This window comes from Carcharhinus amblyrhynchos, unplaced genomic scaffold (assembly GCF_965287045.1).
Source record: "Carcharhinus amblyrhynchos unplaced genomic scaffold, sCarAmb.v2.hapA scaffold_39, whole genome shotgun sequence".
Taxonomy (NCBI): Eukaryota; Metazoa; Chordata; class Chondrichthyes; order Carcharhiniformes; family Carcharhinidae; genus Carcharhinus; species Carcharhinus amblyrhynchos.
Window position 1 is genome coordinate 7,589,269 of NW_027649780.1, and position 24,758 is coordinate 7,614,026.

General features: G+C 44.9%; 4 protein-coding genes across 4 annotated transcripts in view; 3 read left to right on the plus strand and 1 right to left on the minus strand.

Moving 5' to 3' along the window:
* The window catches only part of LOC145363620 (uncharacterized), a 52,297-nt gene extending 35,762 nt beyond the window's left edge, over nt 1-16,535 (minus strand). Inside the window, exons 1-2 of the mRNA XM_080218803.1 lie at nt 16,338-16,535; nt 12,499-13,701 (exon numbers count right to left, since the gene is read on the minus strand). Coding sequence (XP_080074929.1) covers nt 12,499-13,346 — 848 coding nt within the window. The 5' untranslated portion in view covers nt 13,347-13,701; nt 16,338-16,535. The remainder of the gene's footprint in view (nt 1-12,498; nt 13,702-16,337) is intronic.
* LOC145363731 (uncharacterized) overlaps nt 1-24,758 on the plus strand; it is a 469,439-nt gene that overhangs the window by 260,447 nt on the left and 184,234 nt on the right. The window lies entirely within an intron of this gene.
* Nucleotides 220-9,127, plus strand: LOC145335588 (uncharacterized). Its single transcript, XM_080181395.1, has 3 exons — nt 220-390; nt 1,959-2,840; nt 7,443-9,127. Exons 2-3 carry the CDS (start codon nt 2,263-2,265, stop codon nt 7,900-7,902), a joined length of 1,038 nt encoding a protein of 345 aa, XP_080037521.1. The 5' UTR covers nt 220-390; nt 1,959-2,262; the 3' UTR covers nt 7,903-9,127.
* Nucleotides 17,209-23,402, plus strand: LOC145335578 (uncharacterized). The gene is made up of 2 exons (XM_080181385.1): nt 17,209-18,293; nt 22,800-23,402. Exons 1-2 carry the CDS (start codon nt 17,539-17,541, stop codon nt 23,392-23,394), a joined length of 1,350 nt encoding a protein of 449 aa, XP_080037511.1. The 5' UTR covers nt 17,209-17,538; the 3' UTR covers nt 23,395-23,402.

Genomic DNA, 24,758 nt, shown 5'->3' on the forward strand with positions numbered 1-24,758 from the left:
GACAATGGGAGAGCTCTGATTGGCTGGAGGGGGCAGTGTTTTTCCGGTCTTCCAGCCTTTCCCATTGGTCAGGACCTCAGCAAGCAAGTCGGGGAGGGCAGGCAGCATTGCGCATGCGCAGTTTCCCTCTCCCTTGGACAATCACTGTCCCGGGCCGGGGGGGAGGGGGAGATCACCGAGCGGCTTCTCGCTCTGGCCGGAGCCGCCAGCCGCTTGTCTGGAAACCTTGGCTCGAGGAGGGGTGGAACAGTGGGTGGGGGCGGGGCTCCCGGAGACGTCACCACGGAGCAGAGTGATTGGCTGATCCAGGCAGCACTCCATTCTGACGTCACAATGCGGAAGTTGGATTGATGAGCTTCAGACTCAGACCTGCTCCTGTCTGTAACATCTGTGAGTAAAACACTTTCTTCTCTCCCCCTTTCCATTTCTTCTCTCATTCTGGGGGAAACTGGGGACTTGCAGTAACTGAAGGGAAAGGAAGTGAGTCCAGGGAGGGTGCAGACTCTGGAAAGATTGGCCCAGGTCTCTCTCTCTTTTAAAGACATTGACATCCTTTGCTCCCTCAGCTTGATAGGTTGATTTGTCTGGCTAAAAGGATGGTCTCTTTCCTAATGTTCACAATTAAAGGGCTGGTTTCCCCAGGAGATGGAAATGAGAAGCAGGAGTAGGCCATTCAGTCCTTTGCGTTTACTCTACCATTCATTATGATCATGGATGATCATCAAATTCAATATTCTGATTCCCCCCCCGCCCCCCATAACCCTTGAACCTCAAGAGCTCTATCTGATTTATTTTTGAAATCACACAGCGTTTTGGCCTTAACTACTTTCTGTGGTAGTGAATCCCACTCATTCACCACTCTCTGGGTGAAGAAATTTCTTCTCACTTCATTTCTAAAAGATTTACCCCTTATCTTCAAACTCTGACCCCTAGTTCTGGACTCACCCACCATTGGGAACATCAGGAGATGGCTGACATTTAAGGAGACAGTAAGTGTAGGACAAAGATACATCTAATGTTGTTACATGTTACAGATCAGCTATACGATAATGGTTCTATGATAAAATACATTTATTATTTCTAGTCTGTATTTACAATATAAATTTCCAGTCAGAGTCATTACTGCGCAGGGGAGTCCATTCAGTAACTCGAGTCCATCCCGATTCTCTGTTGGACAACAAAGTCAATCCCATTCCCCCTCTATAACCCTTTACCCTGCAAGTTTATTTCATTCACACATCCGACCCAAATTATTTTAAATTATTCTTCTCCACTTGCAGCACTGGTGTGATTTGCTGATTATTCCCACTTGCTGTCTAAATAAAGTTCTTCCTTGCACACCCCCCACTCTATTTCTGATTAAAAGATACAGTACTCCCTATCAAACATTTTCTATACAGCTAATTGTGCATCTGGAGAGATATATGTACATTTACTGAATTAAAATTTTTAGGTGTCTGACTCCAGAACCTTGTATCGATAGATCAGCACGATTCACTCATTCATTAAAATTGGGAGGGTGAATATTGGATTCAGCAGAGTGAGAATGGAGGAGAGTGTCTGACACGGAGATTTTCAGATTTTGGGATTTTTAAAAATTTATTCATGTCACAAGTAGGCTTACCTTAACATTGCAATGAAGTTACTGTGAAAACCCCCTAGTTGCCACACTCAGGTAGACTGAGGGAGAATTTAGTATGGCCAATGCACTTAACCAGCACGTCTTTTGGACTGTGGCAGGAAACCTGAGAAGGAAATCCATGCAGACACAAGGAGAACGTGCAGACTCTGGACAGATGGTGATCCAAGCTGGAATCAAAACCAGATCCTTGGTGCTGTGAGAGAGCAATGCACTGTGCCAAATAAGAGAGGAAAGAATGCTCTGTAGAAATTTGAATTGTCTGTTTTAAATTTCTATCCTGTTCTACCAGAAATGACTTTTGTAAACTCTTTTACAGGATATCAGAAGATGAGGATTTACAGACTGAAATCTCAAACCAAATGTCACATCAACATCTGACAGAGTCACTCAATTCATCGGGAGCTGAATATCAGCAGCATTTGAATCTCGAAGGAGAAACGTTTGTCTGTTTTGTCTGCTACAGAAGATTTTAAACATCAGTGTGACTGGAAAAGCACCGAGACACATGCACATCTGAGTGAGAGTGTTTCAGCTTTAACTAGTTACACAAGTTTTCAAAACATTACCTTTTGAACTGGGAAAGAACACTACACGTGTTCTGTGCGTGTGGATTCTTGAATATGGAGAGACACAAGGACACCTGTACCATGGAGAAACCATGGAAATGTGCGGAATGTGGGAAGGGCTTCATTACCCCATCAAGCCTGGAAAGTCATAGACGCATTCACACTGGTGAGAGGCCGTTTGCTTGCTCTGACTGTGGGAAGGGATTCACTCAGTTATCCCATCTGCGGACACACCAGCGAGTTCACACAGGAGAGAGGCCTTTTATCTGCACCGACTGTGGGAAGGGATTCACTCAGTCATCCAACCTGCTCGGACACCAGCGAGTTCATACTGGGGAGAGGCCATTCATCTGCACTGAGTGTGAAAAGGGATTCAGAGATTCATCCACTCTGCAGAAACACCAGAGAGTACACACTGGGGAAAGACCATTCAGCTGCTCTGAGTGTGGGAAGCGATTCCGAGATTCCTCCACTCTGGTGAGACACCATCAATTTCATACCGGGGAGAAACCGTTCATCTGCTCTGACTGTGGAAAGGGATTCACTCAGTTATCTACCTTGCAGACACACCAGCGAGTTCACACTGGGGAGAGGCCGTTCACCTGCTCTGAGTGTGGAAAGGGATTCTGTCGGTCAACACTCCTGCTGAGACACCAGCAAGTTCACAATTCCTTACATGGGTTGGATTCTGCTGTTAATCACATCCAGGACTGAACCATGGTCATCCTGACAGTTGGTGAGGTGGGAGGGTCGGAAGGTTTCTTTCTGCTGGACTGGCCGGTCTCCTAACTTTGCTTCCAGTGGGCTGATGCTCTTTGAGCCTGGGAGAGCACATTCCCATGAAAATGATCTACATAAGTCAATGAAAGACATTTATGTTACCTGGTTGTAAATAATGTGTTTCCCCCCCACTGCACGTAAGCTTAAAATAAATGCAGAAAGAACTGAAAAAATGCAGCTCGTCCGGCAGCATCTGTGGAAAAAAATATCTTGGAGCAAAAGGCAAAGGGAGATTTATTAGTTGTCGTAAACAAATAAAGCATTGGTCCACAGTAAGTTTAATAGCTGAATAAAGGACAGCCCTCCCTACATCTCTCCAGACAAGGCAATCAGCTGAAGCCTGGTTCATGCACATGTATATGGTCTCTCCCTGCTGTGAATGGTACAATGTTTTTTTCAGGATGGGGAATCAGTTAAAGCTCTTTTCATAGTCAGTGCACTGGAACATTCTCACTCAGGTGTGTGTGTGTGTGTGTGTTTGGTGTCGTTCCAGTCAGACTAATGTTTAAAATCATTTGAAACCCCATTTGGGATATTGTGAGCAGTTTTGGGCCCCATGTCTAAGGAACAATGTGCTGGCCTTGGAAAGGGTCCAGAGGAGGTTCACAAGAATGATCCCTGGAATGAAGAGCTTGTCATATGAGGAATGGTTGAGGACTCTGCATGGAGTTTAGAAGGATGAGGGGGGGATCTTATTGAAACTTACAGGATATTGCGAGGCCTGGATAGCGTGAACATGGAGAGGATGTTTCCACCAGTAGGAAAAACTGGAATTAGAGGGCACAACCTCAGACTAAAGGGACGATTCTTTAAAATAGATGAGAAGGAATTTCATCAGCCAGAGAGTGGTGAATCTGTGGAACTCTTTGCTGTAGAAGGCTGTGGAAACCAGGCCAGTGTCTTTCAGACAGACATAGGTTCTTGATTAATAAGGGGATCTGGAGTTATGGGAAAAAGGCAGCAGAATGGGGATAAGAAAAATATCAGCCATGATTGAATGGCAGACAGATGCAATGGGCCGAGTGGCCTAATTCTGCTCCGATGTCTTATGGTCTAAACCGACAGAACAGAGAAACATTTCTCCTTCTAGATTCAAAGCCGATGATATTCTGGTCGCAAGGAATCAAATGACTCTGGCAGATTGTATGTGAAGTTGCAGATTTCTGTCTGTAAATCCTCACCTTCTAATACCCTGTAAAAGGTGTTTACAACAGACATCACAGTCACTACAGGTAGAAATTCAAAACAGGAGTTCTAGTCTTGATGGGACATTATTTCCTCTCTTATTCTCCAAAAGGTGTAAATCTGAATCTGTTTTATTTATTAGTGGCAGAAGTTGGCTTACATTGCAATGAAGTTTACTGTGAAAATCCCCAAGTTGTCACACTCCGGCACCTGTTTGGTTACACTGAGGAGAATTTGGCGTGGCCAATGTGCCTAACCAACATGTCTTTTGGATTGTGAGAGGAAACTGGAGTAACCGGAGGAAAGCCACACAGGCATAGGGAAAACATGCAGAGTCCGCACACTTAGTGATCCAAGTTGGGAATTGAACCCTGGTCCCTGGCGCTGTGAGGCAGCAGTGCTTTCCGATGTGCTGCCCTTTACCCAACACTCCCTCCATTCTCACTGTTGTATCTAATATTCATTCGCCTGTAGGCACTGATTCAAGCTGATTAACAGATCCATGCTCACTGCTTCCTGCCCTGTTGTGAGACTTCTTGCTGTGTCCTGTCTCATTATTTTGTAGATTGAGTTTGTGTCTTTATATGGTCTGTTTGTGAACTGAAATCCCACTCACAAGATGAAGGAGCAGCACTTCGAAAGCTAGTGGTTTTTGCTGTCAAATAAACCTGTTGGACTTTATTCTGGTGTTGTGAGACTTCTAACTGTGTTTACCCCTGTCCAACGCCGGCATCTCTACATCCTGTCCTGGACAGAGAGCTGAAAGTCTCCATGCAGGCTGCCAGACAGATATCTGTCTATCTGACTGGACTGACAATGTGTGGAATGTACAGACTGGGGGAACAATGGGTGGGGGCGGGGCTCCCGGGTCCGTGCGCCTGAACCCGGAGACGTCACCGCGGAGCAGAGTGATTGCAATTGGCTGATTCAGGCAGGGCTCCATTGTGCCGTCACAATGACTCAGAGGGGCGTTCCCAGCACACACTGTCCCTTTGGCAGCAATATCACTGGTTACAGAAGGAAAACACTGCGGATTGGACACCAGCTCAGCGCGGCAGGCGGTCAAAGCCCCGCCCACCCCCACGTGGGCTCAGGTTCCGCCCCTTATTGTCTACATGCGGGAGATTGACCAATGGCAACGCGTGGAGGACCGGATGGGGGCTGGTCCTCCAGCCAATCAGAGTTCGGGCCTTGTATCAATGGCCGCGCGGAGCTTCCTGTGGACATGAATGTGGGGGTTCGGTCAGTAAGTTTGCTGATGGTCCAACAATTGGTGTTGTGGTAAATAGTAAAGAGGAAAGCCTTAGATTACAGGACAATATGACTGGCTGGTTCGATGGGCAGAACAGTGGCAAATGTAATTTAACCTGAAATGTCTGAGGTGATGCATTTTGGAAGGACTAACAAGGCAAGGGAATACACAATGAACAATAGGACACCAGGAAGTACACAGGACCAGAGGGATCTTGGGGTCCATGTCCATAGCACTTTGAGGACAGCAGGGCAGATTAAGAAGGGATATGGGATATTTGTCTTTTTTAGCGAAGGCATCAGCAGGCAGGTTATGATTGAGTGTATAAAATGGTAGATTACTATCTGCAGTTCGGGTCGCCACACTTTAGGAAGGATGTGATTGCACTGGAGAAGGTGCAGGGGGAATTCACCAGGATGTTGCCTGGGCTGGAATGTTTCAGTCATGAAGAGAGATTGGTTAGGCTTGAATTGGTCTCCCTAAAGCAGAGAAGGCTGAGGGGGGAACCTGATTGAGATGTACAAAAATATGGACCCTCAGTTCACTGACCTTTAGTAGCTGGGTCAATATCCAGGGACATGGATTTAAGATGAGGGGCAGGAGATTTAGAGGGCTTTGAGGGAAAAGGTTTTCACCAGAGGGTGGTTGGAATTGGGAACTCACTGCCTGAAAGGATGGTAGAGCTGGGAACGCTCAACATTAAGAAGCATTTGGATAAGTATTTGACGTGCCATAACATATAAGGCTGCTACTGACCAAGTGGTGGAAGGTGGGATTAGAACAGATCAGTGCTTGAGAGCTGGCACAAATACAATGGGCCTCTTGCTGTGCTTTAAAACTCTGAGAACAGAATTATGACAGTATGGTTACATGATATATATTGGATGGTTCTGTCACGAAGTACACTTATTATTATTTCTTGTAATATAATACTGTAGCTACGTTATATATTTCCAGTCAGAGTCATTACAGCAAAGGAGGAATCCATTGGACAAATTGAATCCCTGCTGACTCTCTGTTAAGCAATCCTATCAGTCTGGAGTGGGTCCCATTCTGTAACCCTGCAGCACCCATCCAATCTCATTTAGAAATTACTGATCATCTCTGCTTGACTACCCTCATAGGCAGCAAGTTCAAGAGCATGACTAATCACAACCCCTTGTATCTTAACCAACTTACAGATTTAGGGGAATGAGTGGGGAAAGAATGTTCCATTGAAACTAGAATTGTCTGTTCTGAATTTTGATCCTGTAGTAACTGCTGCAAACTGCTTTTATAGGATATCAGAAGGTTAGGATCCATCGACAGAAATCCCAAACTATATGCCACGTCAAGACCTGACAGTCGCTCAATTCATCTGGACCTGAATACCATTGGCCTTTGAATCTAGAAGGAGAAATGTTTCTGTATTCTGTCTGCTTCAGAAGGCTTTAAACGTCAGTGTGACTGGAAAAGCATCGACGCACACTCACCCGAGTGAGAGTGTTCCAGTGCACTGACTGTGGAAAGAGCTTTAACCAGTTACACAGCCTGAAAATATACCGCAGCATTCACAGCAGAAAAAGACTTTACCCGTGTTCTGTGTGACATTTAACTGATTGTTTAACCTGGAGAGTCACAAGGACTCCTGCACCATGGAGAATCCATGGAAATGTGGGGACTGTGGGAAGGGATTCAGATTCCCATCTCGGCTGGAAACTCATCGACGCAGTCACACTGGGGAGTGGCCATTCACCTGCTCTGTGTGTGGTATGGGATTCACTTATATCTCCAAGCTGTTGAACCACAAAGTCACTCACACTAATGAGAGATCCTTTAAATGCTCCGATTGTGGAAGTGGCTTCAAAAGGTTGCAGGAACTGCTGAGACACGAGCGAATTCACACTGAAGAGAAACCGTTCAGCTGCTCTCAATGCTCAAAGAGATTTAGATCAACATCCAACCTGCGGGAACACCAGCGAGTTCACACCAGTGAGAGACCCTTTAAATGCTCTGACTGTGGGAGTGAATTCAAAAGGTCTCAGGATCTGAGGGACCACCAGCACATTCACACCAAGGAGAGACCATTCAACTGCTCTCACTGCACAAAAAGGTTCAGAACGTCATCCCACCTGCAGAGACACCAGCGAATTCACACTGGGGAGAAACCATTCACCTGCTCTGTGTGTGGGAAGGGATTCATTGATTCATTCAACTTGCAGGAACACCAGCGAACTCACATTGGGGAGAGGCCATTTATCTGCTCTGTGTGTGGAAAGGAATTCACTCGGGCAGCCAGCCTGCTGACACACCAGCGGGTTCACACTGGGGAGGGACTGTTTACCTGCTCTCACTGTGGGAAGAGATTCACGCAGTTATCCAGACTGCAGGTACATGTTCGAGTTCACACTGGGGAGAGACCATTCACCTGCTCTGTATGTGGAAAGGGATTCACTCAGTCAACATCCCTGCAGAGACACCAGCGAGTTCACAAGTGATGACAGGGGTTGGATTCTGCTGTTATTGCTATTGTTATTGTTAATCACATCCAGGACTGAACCATGTTCATTCTGACAGTGGGTGAAGTGGGAGAGTCAGAGGGTTTCTTTCTGCTGGACTGGCCGGTCTCACGACTTTGCTTCCAGTGGGTTGATGCTCTTTGAGCCTGAGAGAGCACATTTCTGCTGAAATGATCCACAAAAGCTTATGAAGGACATTTATTTTATTCTGGATAGTAAATATCCTGGATAGTAAATAGTGTTTTTCCTGCCACTACAAGTAGATCTAAAATAAATATACAAAGAGCTGGAAAAACACAGGTCTACAGCATCTGTGGACAGAGAGAAACAGAGTTAATGGATGTGAAACAATGTAATTCTACTTCAAAACAAAAGAGAGGGAGAAATGTGATGGGTTTGCTGGTGAGAAAGGAGGGAGGGTCAGGTAGAATGAAAGGGGAAGTCAGGGATTGGTTAGCGGGTGGGTGAGATTAAATGACGAAAGTGTCCTGGAACAAAAGGCAAAGGGAGAGGTAATGGTTGTAATAAAGAAACAAAGCCTTGGTCCAGAGTAAGTGTTAATGGCAGAATAAAGGATTCCTCTGTCTGGAAGCAAAAAAACATGAAAACAAGATGCAGACTGGCACTCAGCAAAAAACAAATCAAAATGGAGTAGAAAGTTCAGGATGTGAAGTTGTTGAACTCAATGTTGATTCCAGAAGGCTGTAAAGTGCCCCATCGGAAGATGAGGGGCTGTTTGTCCAGCTTGTGTTGGGCTTCTCCGGAACATTGCAGCAGGCCGAGGACAGAAATGTGAGTGTGAGAGCAAGGTGGGGAATTCTAATGGCAAGCGGAAGGTCAGGGTCATGCTTGTGGACTGAGCGGAGGGTGTTCCACAAAGAGGGCAGGGAGCAGGCTACAGATAAATTAAAGAGAAACCATTTGTGTCCAGAACATTGTGAACATCCTTTTCCTCTGGTTGTCTTTGATCCTCAAGTCATTTTCTGTTTGTTTTAACCATATTCTGTTTCTTTAATAAACTTTTATCAGTAAAAATATTTGATTGTTCTGGACTTTTCCTGATGAGATTGATGGACTTTAGGGAAAGTGGGTGAGAGGGGTTGGCAGGCTCTTTAACAGAAAGTGAGTCTCTCTAAGGTAATTGGCAAAGGAGCCAGAGGGGGAGATGAGATTTTATTTTATTTTTTGACACAGCGAGTTGTTCTGATCTGCCTGAAAGCAGATTCAATTGAATCTTTCCAAAGGGAAGAATTTGCAGGGCTGTGGGGAAAGAGCAGAGCAGTTGGATAAATGAGAGGGTCCTTTCAAAGAGATAGCAGCAACACGATGGGCTGAATGGACTCCTCCTGCAGGCCGTCAATCTCAGCCTCCTGCTTTTGTGCAGGTTAAAAGGGACAGATTTCATTGCAGCCTCTTCCCTGTATATGTATTTAAAGAGACAGGTTTATCTTTAGCTGAGTGACTGATATAACAATTGGTTGGAGGCCCTTTTCCCACTCAGTGCTCCAGCAACTTCCTGACTCTCTATTAGTGCGACGCCCAGGACAGCTTCCCAACTGGGGCGCAGGCCCCGTTATTCTCAGCTACGTTCAGCCCTCAGCTCTTTCGCCTGGCTCTCATTGACAGGAGCAATAGAGAGACAGAAAGGTGCCCCAGGTTCAAATGGGAAGTCAAAACTTGTGGCTTTAAATGAACTGTTAGGATCTCTATAATGATCAACAATTTAAAAAAAATGAATTCTAAACCCCGTGAGTAAATTAAAGAATCACATGACAAAACTTCAAATTTATGGCATTTACTCCAACAAACTGGAGGCAACAATGACTAAATTTTTTTTGTAGGAAACATTGCCCTTAAACTTTAAGATTGCACTTTGCCCTTTGCTCTTAACACGATCAAATATCTCAGTCAATGGTTATATTTTACGCTGTTTTGGAACGTTGACACTCAGTTCTCAAAGATTTTTCACTCCCGAGGGTTTATTTCCATTGTTTTCCTTTTCCAGTCTGGCAACCTTTTAATCCCAGACTGTCCTTCACAGTGATGGTTCTCCTGGACATTTTCTCACCAACACAAGCAAGGCGAATCTTCCAGCCTTGTTTCACAATCCTCAGGAATTTGTGACCAACATTCAACACAGGAGCAGAAGTCGGCCATTTGGCCCTTTGAGTCTGCTCCACCATTTATTTAGATCAGGGCTGATCTGTTTGTGTTAAATTCCTCATATTCTAGTTCCATATCCGATATTTTTGATTCCCTTATCCAACAAGAATTGGTATAACGGCAAAATTCTGCTGTTGCAGGAACCTGAGCTAAAAACAGAAAATGCTGGACAATCTCAGCAATTCTGACAGGACATGTAGAGAGAGCATAGAGACAACATTTCACGTCAGGATGACCCTTTGCCCAAGTTGAAGACAAGGAAAATTCGACAAAATTCATACTGTAAGGTCAAGAATTGGGAAGCAATCTATTAAACTTCCTCTGAACCACTTTCAATCATTTGTAACATTTCTTAAATAGGAGACAAAGCTGCAGCCAGTATTCAAGATGCAGTCTCAGCAACACCCTGTATAACTGAAGCAGAACATCTTTACTCCTGTGTTCAATTTCTCTTGTAATAAAGGATAGCATTCCATTTGTAAGAACTTTGATTTATTTGAACTAAGATTCATGGGGGTTCCCTTGTTTACAATAACTTCCTCAATTATAAATTAAACCAGGTTCCAGTGTCTTAATCATATGGCAAGAAAGAATGCTTTAAATGGTGAATTCAGAAACTTTATCAACCATTAAAAATGTAACAAGTCAGAAAGATAAAAAGCAAAGTATTGATTAATAGTTAACAGAGAAAACTTCACTTTAACAATTGAATAGACTTCTCTCCATCCCTCTCAAATCACGACATGAAGTGACAGCTCTGAAAACATGGATAACTTGTAAAACCAATGGCTCTCCACACCTCTCTGTAAACACCTCTCCCTCTAACTCTCTTTACCAAATTGCCTTCTCAAGACCACTTTTTTATACTTTAAAAATGTTGAAAGTCCATCTTAGCCAATTCCTATAAATCTTCAATTATAAAATAAACACAAGTTTCTGGTGATTTAAAAACAAATGAACTGCCTACTTAAAGGGCAGTACTTTTCCACAAAACCTAAAAGGGTGGGGAATTTTTCTCTGGCCATGATGGGGTAAGATAATAACCATTATGAGCTACTCTCAGAGGGTCCACTTTTCAATCCAGTGCTACTTGGAATATATCATCACTTCACTGACTATCGGGTCTCAAGTCTCTCACAGTTCGAATCAGAAATGTATGGTAAAATAATTTAAGCCTGAGAACGCTTCTTAACTTCTTAGTCAGCTACCTACCACCGTTTGTTGATTGGTCAGACCCCTTTTTTACAGATTCAGATATCTTAGTTGCTGAACACCAGTTGAATTCTAACTCATTCTGAGTAAATATTCTCACCAGGTCCTCTGTCGGGGCCCTGCTAAGCAGCTTTAATGGGCTGTAATTGCAGAAACTGAGCTGTCACAGGAATGTGGTCAAGACAGTCCAGTCCCACAATGCTTCACATTCAATCTGCAGTCCTTCAATTATAACAGAATATGTGGCTGTATGTAGCTGCCTTGGCCACAGTCCCAACACTGCCTTCTTGAACTGCTACAATGCCTGTAAATACATCCACAGTGCTGTTCGGGAGTGATTTCCAGCTACTCATTCCAGATTTTCACTAACTGTAGATGGATACCAGATTGATATATTCCATTCAACCACACCCAAGGTGAGTTATTCCAATTCCTTTATTGTCTAGGACAATATATTCACAATCTCTTTACAACAGAAATTCAACATTCTCATTTGATTTCAGGTATTAACATATTCTGTTAGTTTGTTCTTTATTGTCAATGTCAGGCTGGGGTTGTTGCCCTTGGAGCAAAGGAGGGGAGATTTAGAAAAACTACAGCACAAACAGGCCCTTTGGCCCACAAGTTGGACAGAGGTGGACTAGACTCTGATTGGTTTAGATAAGGTGGAAAAGAAAAGCTGTTCCCATTAGCCAACAGGACAAGGGCGAGGGGGACACAGATTTATGATTTTAGGTCAGAGATGCGGGCTGGGGTGATGTGAAGAAGAATATTTTGATGCAGCGAATGGTGATGATCTGGAATCGCTGCCTAAGAGCGTAGAGGAAGTGGAGACAATAAACCATTGCAAAGGAAATTGGATGGGCATTTAGGCAGCGTTTCAAATAGAAATGGGACTAAACGTGTCTTAACTTCCAATCACCCTGTCACTCTTATCCTTGTGAAATTTAAACAAGATTCAAAAGAGCATCAGCCCACTGGAGACAAAGTCATGAGACTGGCCCCTCCAGCAGAAAGAAACCCTCTGACCCTCCCCATTGACCAACTGTGAGAATGAACAAAACACAGTCCTGGGTGTAATTGAGAGCAGAAACAATAACAGCAGAATCCAACCCCTGGAATCACTCGTGTGTTGACTGGTGTCTCAGCAAGGCGGATGAAGCTCTGAAACTCTTCCCACACTGAGAGCAGGTGAATGGCCTCTCCCCAGTGTGAACTCGCTGGTGTCTCCGCAGGGTGGATGACTGAGTGAATCCCTTCCCACACTGAGAGCAGGTGAATGGCCTCTCCCCAGTGTGAACTCGCTGGTGTCTCCGCAGGGTGGATGACTGAGTGAATCCCTTCCCACACTGAGAGCAGGTGAATGGTCTCTCCCTGCTGTGAACTCGCTGGTGTGTCTGCAGATTGGATAAGTCAGTGAATCCCTTCCCACACACAGAGCAGGTGAATGGCCTCTCCCCAGTGTGAACTCGCTGATGTGTTTGCAGGTGGGATAATTGAGTGAATCCCTTTAGACACTGAGAGCAGGTGAACAGCTTCTCCCCAGTGTGAACTCGCTGGTGTCTCCGCAAGGCGGATGACTGAGTGAATCCCTCTCCACACTGAGAGCAGGTGAATGGTCTCTCCCCAGTGTGAACTCGCTGGTGTCCCCGCAGGCTGGATAAGTCAGTGAATCCCTTCCCACACACAGAGCAGGTGAACGGTCTCTCCCCAGTGTGAACTCGCTGGTGTGTCTGCAGGTGGGATGTCTGAGTGAATCCCTTCCCACACTGAGTGCAGGTGAACGGTCTCTCCCCAGTATGAACTCGCTGATGTGTTTGCAGGCTGGATAACCGAGTGAATCCCTCCCCACACTGAGAGCAAGCGAAAGGCCTTTCCCCAGTGTGAACTCGCTGGTGTGTCCGCAGATTCGATAACTGACTGAATCCCTTGCCACAGACACAGCAAGTGAATGGTCTCTCCCCAGGGTGACTGCGGTGATGAGCTTCCAACTGAGATGGAGATATGAATCCCTTCCCACAGTCCCCACATTTCCATGGTTTCTCCATGGTGCGGGTGTCCTTGTGACTCTCCAGGTTAAACAATCAGTTAAATCTCACACAGAACACGGGTACAGTCTCTCCCCACTGTGAATGCTGTGATGTACTTTCAGGCTGTGGAACTGGTTAAAGCTCTTTCCACACTCAGTGCACTGGAACACTCTCATTCGGGTGTGTCTGTCTCTTGGTGTTTTTCCAGTCACACAAACAATTAAAGTTTTTGAAGCAGATAGAATACAGAAACATTTCTCCTTCGAGAATCAAAGATCGATAAATTCAAATCCCAATGAATTGAGTGAGGATATCAGATGTTGATGTGACATTAGGTTTGAGATTTGTCTGTAAATCCTCCCCTTCCAATATCCTGTAAAAGGAGTTTACAAAAGTGATCAGTGTCATTACAGGATAGAAATTCAAAACAGTTGTAGTTTTTGGAACATTCTTTCCTCTCTCATTCCCAAAAGCTGGGTAAATCTCCATCCCACACACTCTCCCTCCATTCTCACTCTGCTGTATCTAATATTCACCCTCCCAATTCTCATGAAGGTGCTGATTGAAGCTGATTGTCAGATCCATGTTTACTGCATGGCCAATGCACTTAACCAATATGTCTTTCAGTCAGTGGGAGGAAACCGGAGCACCCGGAGGAAACCCACACAGAAATGGGGAGAATGTGCAGACTCCGCACAGACAGTGACCCAAGCTGGGAATCACTACAAACAGGGACACAGCACTGATCCCTGCAGAACACCACTGGACACAAACATCCAGTCACAGAAACAGCATCTTACCATCCCCCTCTGCAACCTACCATTTTTGGATCCAGTTTGGCAAATTACCTTGGATCCAATGGGCTTCTTCATCAGCCTCCCATGTGGGACCTTGTCAAAAGCCCTATTGAAGTCCATGTAGACTACATCACCTGTACATCTACACAACTAGTCACCTCCTCAAAAATTCAATCAAATTTGTAAGACCTGATCTCCCTTTGCCAAAACCATGTTGCCTATCCTTGATTAATCCTTACCTCCCCAAGTGGAGATTAACTCTGTCCCTCAGAATTTTTTCCAATAGTTTCCCTATTGTGAAGTTAGATTTTACTGGCCTGATTTTCCCCTACTTCCCTTCTTGACTAATAATACCACATTGGCTGTCCTCTAGTCCTATGGCACCTCTCCTGTGATGTGGGTATGCCGGCGTTGGACTGGTGTAAACACAGTAAAAAGTCTGACAACACCAGGTTTTAGTCCAACCTATTTATAAATATAAATATAAATATAAATAGGTTGGACTAAAACCTGGTGTTGTCAGACTTTTTACTACCTCTCCTGTGGCCAGAGAAGATTTGAAAATTGTCAGAGTCAGTGCAATCTCCTCCCTTGCCTCCTTCAGCAGCTGGGATACATCCCATCTGGAGCTGGGGCTTTATACAATTTAAGGCCCAGTTAAAACCGTTAATATCTCTTCCGTCTCAATGTTAAGTTGTTGAAGTGATTCACAAAGCCTCTCCCTGCTTTCCATACGACTCACCTTTTGATTTGATTTATTATTGTCACATGTAACATACAGTGAAAATTTTTGTTTCTTACATGCTTTCCAGACAAAACATACTGTTCATAGAGAAGGAAATGAGAGAGTGCAGAATGTAGTGTTACAGTCATAGCTAGGATGTGGAGAAAGATCAACTTAATGCAAGGTAGGTCCATTCAAAAGTCTGACAGCAGCAGGGAAGAAGCTGTTCTTGAGTCGGTTGGTATGTCTAGATAGGCTGGGTGAATGGGCCAGGAAATGGCAAATGGAATTTAATGTTGGCAAGTGTGAGGTGGTCCACTTTGGTAGCAAGAATGGTAGGAAGGACTATTACTTACGTGGCGAAAAACTGCAGCAGGCGACGGTGCAGAGGGACCTCGGGGTCCTTGTGCATGAGTCGCAAAAACCCAGCTTGCAGGTGCAGCAGGTGGTCAGGAAGGCGAATGGGATGCTGGCCTTCATAGCGAGGGGGATTGAATATAAAAGTAGGGAGGTCTTGCTGCAGCTGTATAGGGCATTGGTGAGGCTGCAGCTGGAGTACTGTGTGCAGTTTTGGGCGCCACACCAGCGCAAGGATATTTTGGCCTTGGAGGGAGTGCAGAGGAGGTTTACTAGGCTGATACCGGAGTTGAGGGGGTTGAGCTATGAGGAGAGGCTGAATAAACTAGGCTTGTACTCGTTAGAGTTTAGAAGAATGAGGGGAGATCTCATTGAGACGTATAAGATGATGAATGGGATGGATAGGATAGAGGTGGGGAGACTCTTCCCGCTCAAAAAAGACAGTAGGACTAGGGGGCACAGCCTCAAGATAAAGGGGAGGCGGTTTAGAACGGAGTTGAGGAGGAACTTCTTCACTCAAAGGGTGGTGAATCTCTGGAATTCTCTGCCCGTTGAAGTGGTGGAGGCTGCCTCGCTAAATATTTTTAAGAAGCTGGTTGATGGGTTCTTGATAAGAGAGGGGATTAAGGGTTATGGGGAGAGGGCGGGAAAGTGGAACTGAGCCACGACAGATCAGCCATGATCTTATTGAATGGCGGGGCAGGCTCGAAGGGCTAGATGGCCTACTCCTGCTCCTATTTCTTATGTTCTTATGTGACTTCAGACATTTGTATCTTTTTCTCAATGGAAGAAGACAGAAAAGAATGCATCCGAGGTGTGTAGGGTCCTTAATTATGCTGGCTGTTTTGCTGAGGCAGTGGGAAGTGTGGACAGAGTCAATGGATGGGAGGCTGATGAAGGAGTAGTGCTCCAAAAGCTTGCGAATCCACATAAACCTGTGGGCCTTTATCCTGGTGTTGTGAGACTTCTTACTGTGCTTTCTATACCTACATCATCCTTCCCCACAGTAAATATATATGCAAAGTACTCATTTAAAACCTCACCAATGTCCCCCAGCTCCACAAATTACTACATTGCTCCCTAATGAACCCTACTCTTTTCCTGGTCCCCTCCTGCCAGTAATGTACTCACAGAACACCTCTGGATTGCCTGACAGATGTTGCTGAGAGGAGGCAGTTTGGTCTGAACCTCATTGTCCACTTCCGCATTCAGATAATAAGGAGCTCTGATTGGCTGAAGGACCAAATTCCTTCCGGTCCTCCAACTCTTCCCATTGGTCAGAACCTCAGGATAAAGGTCAGTGGGTGGGCTCTTCCCCCGCACATGCGCAGTCCCTGTCCGGGGGGGGAGGGGGAGATCACCGAGCGGCTTCTCGCTCTGGCCGGAGCCGCCAGCCGCTTGTCTGGAAACCTTGGCTCGAGGAGGGGGAGGGGAACAATGGGTGGGGGCGGGGCTCCCGAGTCCGCGCGCCGGGGCCTGCGCACTGGGACCCGGCGACGTCAATGCGGGCAGAGTGATTCCTATTGGCTGAGTGTGACGTCACAATGCGGAAGTTGGCCGATGAGCTTCAGAGTGAAACTTCCGCCTCTGTGCAACATCTGGGAGGAAATCAATGTTTCCCCCTTTCCATTTCTTTTCTCATTCTGGGGGGAACTGAGGACTTGCAGCAACTGAAGGGAAAGGAAGCGAACACAGTCGGTATGTTCCACACATTTTAGTCCTGTAATTTACACAGATATCTGTCTGGCTGCCTGAATGGCGATTTTCAGCTGTGTGTGTCCAGCACAGGAAGCAGTGAGCATGGAGCTGTCAATCAGCACCTTCAGGAGAATTGAGAAGGTGAATATTAGATACAGCAGAGTGAGAATGGAGGGAGAGTGTGTGAGATGGAGATTTATATCCCTGAGTAAAGAATGTTCCGTAGAAACTAAAATTGTTTGTTCTGAATTTCTATCCTGTATGGATAGTGATGATTTTTAGGAATTGTTTTTACAGAATATGGAAGAGGAGAAATTACAGACAGAAATCTCACAATGAAATCTGGCATCCTTTCTCACATTATTGGGATCTGAATATCATCGGCCGTTGAATCAGAAGGAGAAATGTTTCTCTGTCCTGTCTGCTTCAGAAGACTTTAAACATCAGTGTGACTGGAAAAGTGCTGAGATACATACGTACATGCACACACACACCCAAGTGAGAGTATTCCTGTGCACTGAGTATGGAAAGAGCCTTAACCAGTTACACAGACTGAAAATACATCGCAGCATTCACAGTGGGGAGAGACTGTACCCAAACTGACTGACTGTTTAGTCAGAAGGATACCCGCACCATGGAGAAACCATGGAAATGTGCAGATTGTGGGAAGGGATTCATATCCCCATCTCAGCTGGAAATTCATCGACGCAGTCACACTGGGGAGAGGCCATTCACCTGCTGTGTGTGTGGGAAGGGATTCACTCATTCATCCAGCCTGCTGAGTCACAATCTGACTCATACCCAGGAGAGATCTTTTGAATGCTCTGACTGCGGGAGTGGTTTCAAAAGCTCCCAGGAACTGATGACCCATCAGCGCATTCACACTGAGGAGAGACCGTTCAGCTGCTCTCACTGCACAAAGAGGTTTAGAACATCATCCAATCTGCAGAAACACCAACGAATTCACACTGGGGAAAGACCATTCGCCTGCTCTGTGTGTGGGAAGGGATTCAGTCGGATAGACAGCCTCCAGATACACCAGCGAGTTCACACTGGGGAGAGGCCATTCATCTGTTCTGACTGTGGGAAGAGATTCACTCAATTATCCACTCTTAATACACACCAGCAGGTTCACACTGGGGAAAGGCCATTCACCTGCTCTCCCTGTGGGAAGGGATTCACTCGGTTGTCGAACCTGATGAGACACCAGCAAGTTCACACTGGGGAGAGACCATTCACCTGCTCTGATTGTGGGAAGGGATTCACACAGTTATCCAGCCTGCAGACACACCAGCGCGTTCACACTGGAGAAAGGCCATTCACCTGCTCCGTGTGTGGGAAAAGCTTCACTCGGCCATCCCACCTACAGACACACCAACAAGTTCACAAGTGATTAGCGGCATTGGATTCTGCTGTTAATCACATCCAGGACTGAGCCATGTTCAGACAATGAATTTAAGAACTCAGAACAGGAATAGGCAATTCAGCCCCTCGAGTCTGTACCGCCATTCAATATGATGCTGGCTGATCTCACCTCTGCCTCAACTCCAATTTCCTTTGTGTTTTCCATAACCCTTCAACCCATTTCTAATTTAAAAACTTTTTATCTCAAACTAATACCCTGGCATCCACCACATTCTGGGTAGTGAATCCCACAGACTCACCACCCTTTGAGAGAAGTACTTTCTCCTCAGCTCTGTTTTAAATCTGCACTTCCCCTAAAACTATGACGTTTTGTTCTAGATTTCCCCACAAGAGGAAGCATCCGCTTTACATTTGCTTTGTCAGTTTTTTTATCATAGAATCATGGAATCCCTATACTGCAGAAGGAAGCCATTTGGCCCATTGAGTCTGCACCGACCACAATCCCACCCAGACCCTATCCCCATAACGCCATGCATTTACCCTTGCTAGTCTCCCAACACTAAGGGGCAATTAAGCATGGCCAATCTGCCTAACCCGCACATCTTTGGACACTGAGGGGCAATTTAGCATGGCCTATCAACCAAACTTGCACATCTTTGGATTGTGGGAGGAAATTGGAGCACCCAGAGGAAACCCATGCAGACACAGAGAATGTGCAAACTCCACACAGACAGTGACCTGAGGCTGGAATTGAACCCAGGTAGCTGGTGCTGTGAGGCAGCAGTGCTAACCACTGTTCCACCATATAATCTTATATATCTCAATTATAAGAGGTGGCTTGGTAGCACAATGGTTAGCACTGCTGCCTAACAGTGCCAGGAAACCAAATTCAATTCCGGCCATGGTGCATGTGTGTGCGTGCATGTGTGGGTGTGTGGAGTTTGCATGTTCTCCTCGTGCCTGTATGGATTTCCTCCAGGTGCTCCAGTTTCCTCCCACAGTCCAACATGTGCAGGTTAGGTGGACTGGCCATGCTAAATTGTCCCTTAGTGTCCAAAAACGTGCAGGTTAGGTGGATTGGCCATGCTAAATTGTCTCTTCGTGTTCTAAAATGTGCAGGTTAGGGGGATTGGCCATGCTAAATTACCGAGTGTCCAAAGATGTGCAGGTTAGGGGGATTGGCCAATCTAAATTGCCCCTTAATCTAAAATGTGTCGGTTCGGAGGACTAGTGGAGCAAATACATGGAATTACTCAGATAGGGCCGGGGTAAGATGCTCTGTCAGATGTCAGTGATGGAGAATAATCATGAGACAAAATCTCACCCTGTGAGAATCCATTTGGAATGACATTTTACCCACATAGGAATCCATGAATGGAATTAGTAACATAGCAGCAGATCCAATTTCATCTTTTACAAATGATAGGAGGATTGGGAAATGATTTGTGAGTTACAATGATGTTTGTGGAGCCAGTCTCGTGTCCATACTTACAAGAGAAAGCACAATGTGAGATATTTGACACACAGCAGTAGAGTGGGGCATGAAATGTCCAAGAAATCTCAGCCTCAAGGTAGAGAAACCAACGTTAAATGATTCATTCTTCAAATGGTGATGCCCAAGAGAAGTCAGTTTGCACTGTGTAACTAATTCTGATTTTGTAAGTTTAGAATGAAGTTTCTTTAGTTAGGTTTTGTAAATCTTAAATTCTTTTAAATATTTCATATCTGTTCTCCCTCAGTATACCCGAACAGGTGTCAGAGTGTGGCGACTAGGGGATTTTCACAGTAATGTCATTGCAGTGTTAATGTAAGCCTATTTGTGACACTAATATATTAACTTAATAGCCAGGCTATTTGTTTAGCAAGTTATTAGGATAGCTGAGTGGTCTAAAGCATGAGACTTAAGCAGTATGTTCAATGTGCCTTATACCTATATTTTAGAAAGGTATTGTCTGCATAGAGACACATATAACCATGGTAGAAAATTGAAATGTATTTCAGATTTAAGCATGTATTTTTGAATGTTTTGTATTAAAATATACGCCTTGGCTAAACTGCAAACTACCCTAAAGCGTAATGGAAGAAAGGCTGAGTGAGACAGGTCACATTCTTTCAGAACAATGAAGCCACAGAGCACAATTTTTATCAGAATAGAAAGTATCTGCTTCCCAGACAGAGAATGAACAGATTTCTTCATTTTGTATGGATAAGAGAATGCTCAGCAGACAATGGACAGTTCCGGTCCTCCAACTCTTCCCATTGGTCAGAGTCAGTGTAGGTGTGGGGCGGGGCCGGCGCACTGACCATTGTCCGGGTCTTCCAGCCTTTCCCATTGGACAGCAGCTCAGCGCAGGCTGGAGGGCAAAATCCCGCCCACCCGCACGTGGGGCTCCGCCCACCATTGTCTGTCCGCGAGACCAATGGGAACTCTGGAGGACCGGAAGGCCACTGCACCTCCAGCCAATCAGAGCTCCCCATTGTCTGAATGCGGAAGCGGGACAATGAGCTTGTTGACCCGCTCATTCCTGCCCAGCAAAGTTGCTGCTGCTCTCTCTCTGAATGCAGATTGAGCTTCAGACTCAAATTTCCTCCTGTCTTTAACATCTGTAAGTAAAACGCTTTCTTTTCTCACTCTTTCCGTTTACTTTTTTTCATTCTGAGGGAAATTGGGGACTTGCAGCAACTAAGGGGAAAGAAAGTGAATCCAGGGAGGGTGCAGACTCTGGAAAGATTGGCCCAGGTCTCTCTCTCTATCTTACGACATTAACAACCTTCGTTCCCCCAGCTTGATACATTTGTTTGTCTGGCTAAAAGGATGGTCTCTTTCCTAATATTCACAATTAAAGAGCTGCTTTCTTGAATGACATTTAAGTGGACAGGAAATTAATATAGGACAGAGAGATGTCTAGTGTTATTACATGGTACAGATTAGATATATTACTTGTGGTTCTGTAATAAAACAAATTTAGGCCTATTTCTAGTCTTGTAATATACTATAGTTAGATTATATATTTCCAGTCACTTTGTCATACATATATCCTTGTTCTTTTGGTGGTTAATTTTTCTTTCAAATACCTTTCTAATTTAGTTTTTCCATCACCCTCAAAGGCAGTGAGTTCCCAGTTCTGACCACAAACTACTGATATACAGTTCCTCCTCAGATTACCCCTGTAATTCTGTTCAAGGAGTACTATGTATATTACACGTCTTGTGTTCAGTAAATAAACATAAACAGGTAGCAGCCTGCATCAAAAATTTTATATTCTTCCCTGTCCATTTATTTTCTCATTATGGGCTTCAATTATTGACTTGGAGGAACTGAAGTGAATCAAGTTTGTCTATTGTATTGTGTGGCACAGTGGCATTGTGGTTAGCTTCACAGCGCCAGGGACCCAAGTTTGATTACCAGCTTGGGACACTGTCTGTGTGGAGTTTACACATTCTCCTTGTGTCTGTGTGGGTTTACTCTGGGTGCTCCGGTTCCCTCCCACAGTCCAAAGATGTGCAGATTAGATGCATTGGCCATGCTAAATTCCCCCTTAGTTTACCTGAACAGGTGCCGGAGTGTGGCAACTAGGGAATTTTCACAGTAACTTCATTACAATGTGAATGTAAGCCTACTTGTGACTAATAAATAAACTTTAACTTTTAACCTTAACTTTATTCCACGCATTTTTAATCTAGTAATAAAGACAAAAAATTGCCTGGTAGCCTTCATGAAGATTTTCAGGCCTCTCTGTCCAGGACAGAAAGCAGTGAGCATGGATCTGTAGATCTGCATGAAGCAACACCAGGGACCAGTAAGGCTGATGATCATTGAATACAATCAAGGACGAGGTAGACAAATTCCCTACTGACAAGGGAGTTAAGTGTTATGAGGAACGAGTAGCAGATGGAAAGAATGAACAACTCCAACTTCTGTTTCTTCTGATCTCTGTGTCCTGAACAGGAAGTCATCAGTTAGAAAATGTCAATCAGACTCGATTAGTATCTTCAGGAGAATTGGGAGAGTGAATATTTGATGCACTTTGAATATTCGATACATTAGGGTAAAATAGAAGGAGAGTGTGTGGAGTGGAGATTTACAGCTTTTGGGGAATGAAAGAGGAAAGAATGTTCCATAGAAACTAGAATTATCTGTTCTGAATTTGTATCCTGCATTGACACATCTTTTTTTAAAACTCCTTTTACAGCAAGTTAAAATTTGGCATTTTGCAGACAGAAATGTCAGGCTAAACATCACATTAAGATATGACCGAGTCACTTGACTGATGGGAGCTGAATATCTTCAGTCTTTCAATTTGGAGGGAGAAGGTTTTGATTGTTTTGTCTGCGTCAAAAGATTTTAAACATCACTAACTGTTCAAGCATGGAAATGTGCACGTGACTGAGAGGTTCCACGGCATTGACACTGTCAAGAACTTGATTTAGTGACACACAGCCTGAAAATTCATCATACCACTCACAGCGGGGTGAGAAAGTACGTGCTCTGCGTGCGTTGTCAAACCTGGAGAATCGCAACGTGAACAGAACCATGCAGGAATCATACAAATGTGGGGATTGTGGGAGGGGTTTCCGATCACCCTCTGAACTGAAAATTCATCAACGGGGTCACACTGGAGAGAGGCCTTTCACCTGCTCTGAGTGTGGGACAGGATTCCGTGATGCATCCACCCTACGGAGGCACCAGCGAGTTCACACCACAGAGAGACCGTTCACCTGCTCTGTGTGTGGGAAGGGATTCACTGATTCAACCCATCTGAAGACTCACCGGCGAGTTCACACTGGGGAGAGGCCGTTCCTTTGCTCCGTGTGTGGGAAGGCATTCACTCAGTCATCTAACCTGAAGGCACATGAGCGAGTTCACACTGGGGAGAGGCCATTCCTCTGCTCCGTGTGTGGGCAGGTATTCAGTCAGTCATCACACCTGCTGAGACACCAGCGTGTTCACACTGGGGAGAGGCCGGTCACCTGCATTGTGTGTGGGAAGGGATTGAGTGATTCATCCACCCTGCAGAGACACCAGCGAGTTCACACTGGGGAGAGACCATTCAGCTGCTCTCAGTGTGGGCAGAGATTCACTTTGTTCTGCAACTTACTGAGACACCAGCGACTTCACAACTGATTACAGTGGTTAGATTTTTATTCTTAAAGTCTTCTCATGAAATCCTTCTGTGATTATTGAATGTTTTCTAACATTTAGAACTTATTCCAGTCAGCCCAAACAAATATCCCAAAGCTGATCTGCATTCACCCTCATTAATCTTATCATGCCGATTGCTTCTCTTGTCCCTCTTCCTCCCTGGAATCTGCATCTACCAACTGACTTTGTTCTGATTCTCAATGCAACCTTTCACACAGGGGCATTCAGACTCATTGTACAAGCTTCAGAACCTCCACGTATCTGAGTCTTTCTGAGGGTGATCTTTATTATCTGCATCATGTCTTCTGGCTGTTCCGCTGATAAGTAACTATCTTTACACATCTTAGTGAACAGTGATGTGACATTCCTCCCCATGTTGTTAATGAACTAATCTATCCTCAGTGTTTTTCTACCTCCATTGTTGCTGTTCTTTAATCTCGTTCCAGTGAAATCAATGTCAATCTTGCTCTCATCTTCCAGCTCAATCATTTCAGGTTTTTAGTTTTGCCAAAAGTTTTCAGTATGCCCCTTCCATTTCTTTCTTATTTAATCCATTGGAGCAGATGGTGGCTATTTGGCCCATTGACTCTATTCCAACATTCAGTGAGATTGTGGCTGATCTGATCCTCAACTCCGCTTTCCTGCCTTATCCTCATAACCCTTGATTTCTTCACTAATTCAAAAGCTGTTGATCTCAGCCTTGAACATACTTAACAACCCAGCCCTCTGTAATAAAGAACTCCAATGATTCAATATCCTTTAGTCCCATTAGTTTCTCTAGAGATTTTATTGTATTTATTTTCTACTCCTCCCTCCATCTTTTAAAAACATAAGAACTAGGAGCAGGAGTAGGCCATCTGGGCCCTCGAGCCTGCTCCGCTATTCAATAAGATCATGGCTGATCATTTTGTGGACTCAGCTCCCCTTCCCTGCCCACTCACCATAACCCTTAATTCCTTTACTGTTCAAAAATTTCTCTATCCTTGCCTTAAAAACATTCAATGAGGTTACCTCAACTGCTTCACTGGGCAGGGAATTCCACAGATTCACAACCCTTTGCGTGAAGAAGTTCCTCCTCAACTCAGTCCTAAATCTACTCCCACTTATTTTGAGGCTATGCCCCCTAGTCCTAATTTCACCCACCAGTGGAAACAACTTCCCTGCTTCTATCTTATCTATTCCCTTCATATCTAGGTCAGGGGGTGCTCGTAACATCCAGAGCTGCTTTTCAATGGATCCTCCTGTTTAAAATAAAGACACATCAGTCTGCCCCTTTCCCAGACACAGCTGACCTTGGAATATCACAATGCTGTTTTTAAACATTCCTATGTTAAAGAATCAGTCAT